At 44.4% G+C, this 7,495-nt stretch overlaps 3 protein-coding genes across 3 annotated transcripts; 1 reads left to right on the top strand and 2 right to left on the bottom strand.

Moving 5' to 3' along the window:
* Positions 1–1,500: 1,500 nt before the first annotated feature.
* On the top strand, positions 1,501–2,843 carry O0I10_005143 (uncharacterized protein; the record flags this gene model as incomplete). The annotated part of the gene is made up of 8 exons (XM_058485190.1): positions 1,501–1,661; positions 1,726–1,889; positions 1,952–2,090; positions 2,155–2,252; positions 2,317–2,334; positions 2,397–2,534; positions 2,607–2,666; positions 2,734–2,843. 8 exons carry the CDS (start codon positions 1,501–1,503, stop codon positions 2,841–2,843), a joined length of 888 nt encoding a protein of 295 aa, XP_058344017.1.
* Positions 2,844–2,927: 84 nt separating this feature from the next.
* Positions 2,928–4,898, bottom strand: O0I10_005142 (uncharacterized protein; the record flags this gene model as incomplete). The annotated part of the gene is made up of 5 exons (XM_058485189.1): positions 2,928–2,972; positions 3,033–3,339; positions 3,399–3,462; positions 3,522–4,162; positions 4,222–4,898. 5 exons carry the CDS (start codon positions 4,896–4,898, stop codon positions 2,928–2,930), a joined length of 1,734 nt encoding a protein of 577 aa, XP_058344016.1.
* Positions 4,899–5,053: 155 nt separating this feature from the next.
* O0I10_005141 (uncharacterized protein) lies at positions 5,054–6,679 on the bottom strand (the record flags this gene model as incomplete). The annotated part of the gene is made up of 7 exons (XM_058485188.1): positions 5,054–5,129; positions 5,198–5,464; positions 5,527–5,689; positions 5,754–5,917; positions 5,981–6,237; positions 6,302–6,483; positions 6,553–6,679. 7 exons carry the CDS (start codon positions 6,677–6,679, stop codon positions 5,054–5,056), a joined length of 1,236 nt encoding a protein of 411 aa, XP_058344015.1.
* Between the last annotated feature and the right edge of the window lie 816 nt (positions 6,680–7,495).

Genomic DNA, 7,495 nt, shown 5'->3' with positions numbered 1-7,495 from the left:
GTGTGCATCCCACTACAACACACGAGTCTCTTGACACCACACCTTCTCTTGTACACTCCTCTACCACGATCAAACGCAACAGCATTCATTTGCAGCAGCTACCATTAGCAAGGCCTTTACTCCATTGACTCAAACAGTGTTCTATCCTTGCAGCAACTTGCGTTACAGCCTTCGTTACGTGGACAGCAGATAGCCATTGTATAGAAGCAGCTTTATTTACATGTAGCAACTTACTTCAATACAAACGGATCCCCATGGGTGATGCCGTATCAACCATCAACTACTACTACTACTGCACAATGCAAGCATTCTTCATCTGGTTGAGCTGCAATAGAAGATGACCAAGCAAGTGATTGGCCAACGAACCTGATGCAAAAGGAAGCGACTCCAGGGGGCTCTTTCTATCAACATGTTGGACTTGCAATGGTTATGGATGGATGGATGCAATCAAGCACATCGATAGGTGATGTTGAAATGTCGTTTTGGTTACTTGGCACGTCGTCAGCAGGAAGGATGGATCATGCTACGTGTATACGGCTGAGGATGATGGTGGGATGGATGGCATGGATGAGAGGGCTTATATCTTTAACGAAAGGCGGTTTGTTGCCATGGATGACATTGGACATTGGAGTCACGGCACGCACAGCAACTAGTTTGCAATCATGGATGAAGATGCTTATGACGGCAGCAAACAAGGACACAAGGACACAATGGCCATTTGACTGGTTGGTTTCTGGAATGAAAGGGAGGATAGAAACTTGAAGGTTGGAAAGCGAGATTGGATCATTTACATCATTGTATTGAGACGCTTTTGTAGCTTTTATTACCCCCCATTCGTTAAAGCTCCCTTGTTCATATACTGGTAGACGATAGGCAGTGGCAACCCCTACAGCAACATTGTACATAGGTTTAAATACATCGACGCTTTACTTTCAAAGATAATAAACCGTAGCAATGATACACAGCAATTGTGTTTGTTACAGCAACTTAGTCCTATGTATGTATGAAACGTCGGTATTATACTAGTAGTCGCTTACTGAAAATATGGATAAAGTAAAGGGTTGCTGTAATGATGAATGCAACGTGATTGCGGAAGCATGTAAGCTTATTGTAAGATCATTACGCCATAGGTAGTGTTGAGCCGTTCAGCGAGAAATGAAAAGTTTATGAGTGAAGCGAACAACCCGGGCCGCTAGTTCCCTTCTCTACCATAATAAAAAGGAAAGTTCATTTGCTACCACACACGAAATGACACCAGCGGGGTCATCGCGGGAAATGCTTGCATAATCTCCTTGGAACGTGGTAATGTGATTCAAACCCATCCTATGCTGCATCGAGTTTTTATACTGCACGACTGCATATGCTCGCGTGAGAAAAGTAGATGCTGCATAACAACCACTTTCTTTGTGTGCAGCCACATAAATAGACATTCGACCCATCTTAGATTCCATTTCTTTGTCTTTCTCTTTTTTCTTGACGAAACGAAAAAACAACAACAGCATGACAAAATCACTCGATGGCAAGGTTGCAGTTTTAACAGGTGCCAGTCGTACTATTGGCAAGGCTGTAGCTGTTGAGCTAGTACGACTCGGTGCAAAGGTGGTTATTGGTGATGTCCTTGATGCTCAAGGTGAAGAGACCGTGCGTGAGTTAAATGACGCGTGAGTATTACCTTCACCATTTTGCATCACCACCTCTATACTCATACTTCTATAATCCACAAAGGGCTGGGAGCAAAGTAGCAGTGTATTTACACGTTGATGTCACCAAGTACGATGCCAACATCGCCCTTTTCCGCCTTGCTGAAAAAGAGTTTGGTGGTGTGGATATTGCGTTCCTGAATGCAGGTATCGGTTCCAACGCTAATGCCATGTTTCTCCCTCTCGATGGCAAGTATTCTTTCATCCTCCTACTTTACAACATGGTGGACTTACCAAACATGATTTTGCAGATGAAACCGATGATCGCATGTTGAATGTTAACACCATGGGAGTGATCAAAGGCACCAAAGTAGCCATGTTGCATATGGCTAAACGTGGCGGAGGGGTTATTATCAACACTGCATCCATGGCTGGCATGGTTTGTTTACCGTATGTGTCACACACCATGCATGCGATCATGAACGTACGAACGCCATCATCTAACTTTGCCTAGATCAATGAGCATTTACAATGCATCGAAACATGGTGTTGTGGGGTGGACTCGTTCATGTGGTATTTATAAGGATGTATGCAATGTGCGCGTAAATGCTAGTAAGTAAACAAGCCAACGATCTTATACCGTGGTAATAACACATCAACTCGCTTGCGCATATAGTTTGTCCCACATGGATCCGTACGTAGCAGTACTTGCCTTTGGCAAAATGGAAACGAGGGACTAACCAGGATTGATCATAGAAACCGAGCTTGCTGAAGACTTGGCAAATAAGAAAAACAATGACCCATGTCAAATCATCAATGAATCATCACCTTTCGCGACAAAGGAAGACGTTGTCAAAGCCTTCATGACCTTGGTTGAGGATGAGGAGCGCACGGGTATGTACAAATCTATCAGCGCATGGATCCCGTATTTTGACTCTTTATTTTTTTGCATGCTTTTTTGTAAAGGTCAAACATTGATGGTCCTTTCCAACCATGTTATTGAACCTGCTGAACCCCCTACATTTGGTACGTATGATGCATACATGTATTGCAGCCAGCATTCTCACCCGATCTCTATTGGCATATCATATAGGAGCGCTCAAGAAAAATGCTTCACAAGAGGTCCGTCAGCAATACCTCCAGGAAGCGATTGTGAGCTACAAGAAGCAATTGGCAGAAGCACGTGAACGATATGGCATTTGATATGAATAAACCATTCAAGTTGTGATTCATATGACTTGTATTCATGTATTGAGCAACAACAAAGATCTAAGATTGTTTTTGTGTCTAAAGCTTGGATTTGGTATCTGCTTTGCTCATCCATCCGAATTCCTAATCACAAATACCCACATTCAGTATCCAGGTTGATAGATTCACATCATTTCTACTCACCAACTTTGTTCGACCTCCTGGAGCAATCATGACATTGATCACGCAAGCGTTATCCTTCACAGCCATGGCTTCCTTCAATGCTTTGGCCAGCTCGACTCGATTTTTCACCAACCATCCCTTGCCACCAAATGCAACCGACAGCTGATCATAACGTGTATCTGGTAATAAGGCCGTTGAGGGGAGATTGCCGTCACGTCGAGATTGCTCAAAGTCGTCAGCATCCAAGCCGTGGTAGATACCATTGTTGTTGATCACGAGGATAATCATAGGGAGCTTAGAGCGCACAGCCGTCTCAAGTTCCATAGCACTAGCAAGGAGACTCATAAGCGTCGCTATTTTGAGAGACCCTCCATAAATGACATTTACCTGAATCCAAAAGCTGAATCACCCACAATGGACACCACGCGCTTGTTTGGATAATAAGCTTGAGCTATGACCCATCATCATCAGCTCTCTCCGTAAACGATAAACATCTCCTTTTTATCTTACCTGCAATTGCGTATCCCATGCCTACACCCATTGTTGCAAAGGTACCAGCATCCAATCGACGACGAGGTTCATGCACATCAAAGAACGAACGGGCAATGTCCATCGTATTAGCACCTTCACTGATATACACCACGTCATCCTCAGGCAAGATATCCTTGATAACGGTGTATGCTGTTTTATAGTTGAGGACGGCCGTATCCGATCCTTGTTGCCGAGCAGCGAGTGATTTCTCGACATTTTGCTTGACCTTGTTCTTCAAATCCGAAACGTATTGGTTGGTGCTGGGTAATCGGGGAAGTGGGTGGCGTGCTAGTAGCTGAGCAACGGTTGCTTGGATATCACCAGCCAATGGCAATGTGTGTGCAGCGTTGTTTCCAATTTCCTCAGGCATGACATCCACTTGAATAAACTTCACACCATTTGTCCAACGTGGCGAATGACCATAATGAAGGATCCAATTAAGACGTGCACCAAGAAGTAAAACGACATCGGCATTCTTGAGAGCCTTGGATCTTGCAGCTGATACACATAATGGATGCGTGTCGGATACAACACCTTTGCCCATAGGCGTTGGCAAGAATGGGATTTGTGTACGTTCAACAAGTTGACGGATTTCAGATTCTGCACGAGCATAAGCAGCACTAGATTGTTGTTGTTAGCCATGTGATACTCAATTCCGTTAAGCCGGTCTGACATTTACCCTTTACCCACAACGATCAATGGGCTTTTTGCTTGACGTAACCATTGAGCTGCTTGTTGGAGGCTTGTATCATCAGCTACTGAACGAGGTGCTATGGATGGAATGGCGGGTACGCTTTGCACGAGAGTGTTCATTTTGTTGGCATCTTGAATTGGATATTGGATGAAATCCGCTGGCAAGTCAACATAGGTAGCACCAGGACGACCATAAAAAGCTGTACGCAATGCCTTTTCAATTGTGGTAGGGATCTTATCCACTGACATGGGACGTGCTGCGTACTTGCAATAAGGACGACATGCTTCCACTTGATCGAGTTCTTGAAAAGCGCCCATATCCACTTGATCGGTATCAGAAGAACCAGCTAATAGCACCATCGGCCAACAGTTGACCTTGGCATTGGCTAAACCGGCAAGTGCATGGATGACACCGGGGCCACCTACAGTCAAGCATACACCAGGCTGACCACTCAAATACCCATAGGCTGATGCTGCATAGGCTGCTGACTGCTCGTTGCGGAAAGCGAGAAACCGAATACCAGCTGCTATGCAAGCTTCGGCTACTTCAATGACAGGAATGCCGACAATGCCAAAGATCACCTTGACACCTTGATGTTTGAGTGTTGTGGCAATGAGTTCTGCACCTGAGGATGCTGGTTTGGTGTTCAATGGAGGTGACATGAGGGGTTGTGTTAAAGTAAGAAAAAGGAAAAAAGTGTGTGTGTGAGAGCTGCTGACTGATGGAGTTGCATTGGCAGCAAGAGACAAATCAGATTTCCCCGGCAAGGTTTTGTGTTACTTTAATGACGCGATTTTGATAAATAAAAGAGGTATAACTAAAAGTAGACTTGTATTGCTTGATCGGCCGAGGACTCGGATGGACAATATGGACACTTGAATCGCATTGAATTTCTATATCATCCCATTACCAATCAACCCTCTATTCCTATCACAATAAACAATCTCAATCTCAATCTTACCTTCCATAACGGCTGTTGCTACTCCTACTTAAACGCATCAAACTTTCTCGACAAATAACATGTCCACATGGCATCATCATCGGTGGATTTTCATCTGTGGCCTGCTCCTTGCTAACGGGACAAGCAAAGATTGAATGGAAACGAAGATCATCTGAAAGTGGCAGCTCAACGGGTAATTCATCTTGTTGACTCCATTCGGTCTTTGTAGCACTCACAATCTTGTACAGCTTGAGGATAACAGGAAGTGCTGTCGTGCCCACCAATACACTACCATCCATTGATATTAGAGAGAGCGAGCCATGATCCTTTCCACATCCACACATCTTTACCTGGCATAAAGCGGACTTTCAGCACTCATGCTCAACAATGAACAAAAATCACGTTGAAACTCCTGACGTATCTCAATCCACAATGTTGGCGAACATAGATCGGCGTATGGGGATGTCGTAAGATCTCGATAGTATATAATGGATGTCATCATACGCTTGATTTCTTTTATGGCAGTGGATAATGATGAGTCAAGGATACTACTTTTTTCATTTGGATACCAAATTACCTGTCATGTGCTTATCAGCAAAGAGGAAAAAGTGCTTTTGACCATAAGCAAGCGCTTCCATTTGTCGTTGTTCTCGTAATAGTTGAATGAAACGTAAACGATGCAGATCAAATTCGAGATTGCTTCCAAGCTTCTTGAGTTCTTCATGATGTGCTTGTGCCCACCTAAGCAAGGGGAAATAGATATAAGCCATCTCCTCCTTCCTATTGTTCCCTTTCCGAACTTACTGTATCGCCTCTGTTAACTCTTGCCCTTCATCCAAAGACTGGAGTATGGAATACATGCGATGGAATTCTTTTTTGAGCAGCTCTGTTGTCAATCGTAACTCATCTTCCTCATCAATGCCTGCTTCGGCCATGAACGCATCACATAATTCGAATTGGCCTTGACGGATAAAATGGATAGCCAGTGCCCGCCGCATGAGATTTTCTTTGCCAGCAAATGCCGATGGATTCGATATCACAGACAAATCGTGCGTAAATCGCTAACAAGGCATCATTAGATATACACACACTCCCGCCCATCTCTTTATATGCATGTATACGTACCCTATCGATATCCTTTGAGAACTTGTTGACAGCACCATGAAACTTGCGTTGGATCTTGTAGAATTCCTTATCCTTGCCGGCTTTATCATCATCACCTTGCTTGCCACCATCACCCTCTTTTTGATATAGCTTGTTGGCATTCTGCTGCAACCGTTGAAGCGCTTGCGTTGTGCTGGATGGATCTAGTTGGTATAAAAGAAGCGTTAGAAGGGTACAAAAGGAACGGGAATTATGCACACGCATAATCTCACCGGTAGCGATCGCTTCTTTGGCTTGTTCAAGTAGCTTTGAGAGATTGTCAAGACCATTGCCGACGCCCTTTTGCATTTTCTGTTGTGTGGCCTGAATCTTGCCGACGTGGTCTAGTAGGTCATCCATGGTGTGTGTGCGTGTGTGTATGTGTCAATGAGAGAGAGTCGTCGTAGCGTATGTGCGTGTGTGAAACAAGTGCCCTTGCATCCCCGCTGCCCACTGGTCACGTTATGAATTCATTCTGACTTTGCCTTATCACGCACATATCGTTGACATGGTTGCTGTGGCTAGCTTTTCTTGAGGTGGTTATAAAAAGTCGTCTACTAGCCAATCTCTACCAGCAGCCAACAATCAAGGTTGTCATTGGTGATCATCCTTGAGGATGTTACGCCACTTGTCAATATCTGAAGTATACGCCTCCATGCACAGGAAGATGTTGCAACAAGAAGTGTCTTCCCCCCGCCATTTTCATCGCCATCAAGGATCATCATCATCATCATAAAGGATGGGTGAATCACGTGGATTGGAGTGATACATTATTGAAGAAATCATCATTGTTGTCTATGTAGTGCATGTGATATCGAGTGATCAAATGGGGATCATGCATCACACGTAGTTGGATGGGACAAAAGGAGAGAGAAGAAAGGTGGTGCTGCTGCGTGCGTGCGGTGTTCGAAGCTCCATTGGAAAGGACCGACAGCCTGTTACGTGTTGGTGGGGGACTCTCTCTCACACCCTGCTTATTCTTTCACTTTCTTCTTCTCACTCTCGTTTCCCTTCTTCGTCTTTTTACATTCCTGTTCTTATTCGTTTGTGCAGTGTACACCTACATTACAAAGCCTGTCACTGAAACAATACGATAAAGCCCTTGTATATAGGTACGTCGACCCATTCCCATGCCACTCCCCAATTGCCTTGTGCAAGCTAACGTGACATTGTGTG

The sequence above is a fragment of the Lichtheimia ornata genome (genome assembly GCF_029851405.1).
Source record: "Lichtheimia ornata isolate CBS 291.66 chromosome Unknown scaffold00020, whole genome shotgun sequence".
Classification (NCBI taxonomy): domain Eukaryota; kingdom Fungi; phylum Mucoromycota; class Mucoromycetes; order Mucorales; family Lichtheimiaceae; genus Lichtheimia; species Lichtheimia ornata.
This window is presented reverse-complemented; position numbering and strand designations above follow the sequence as displayed.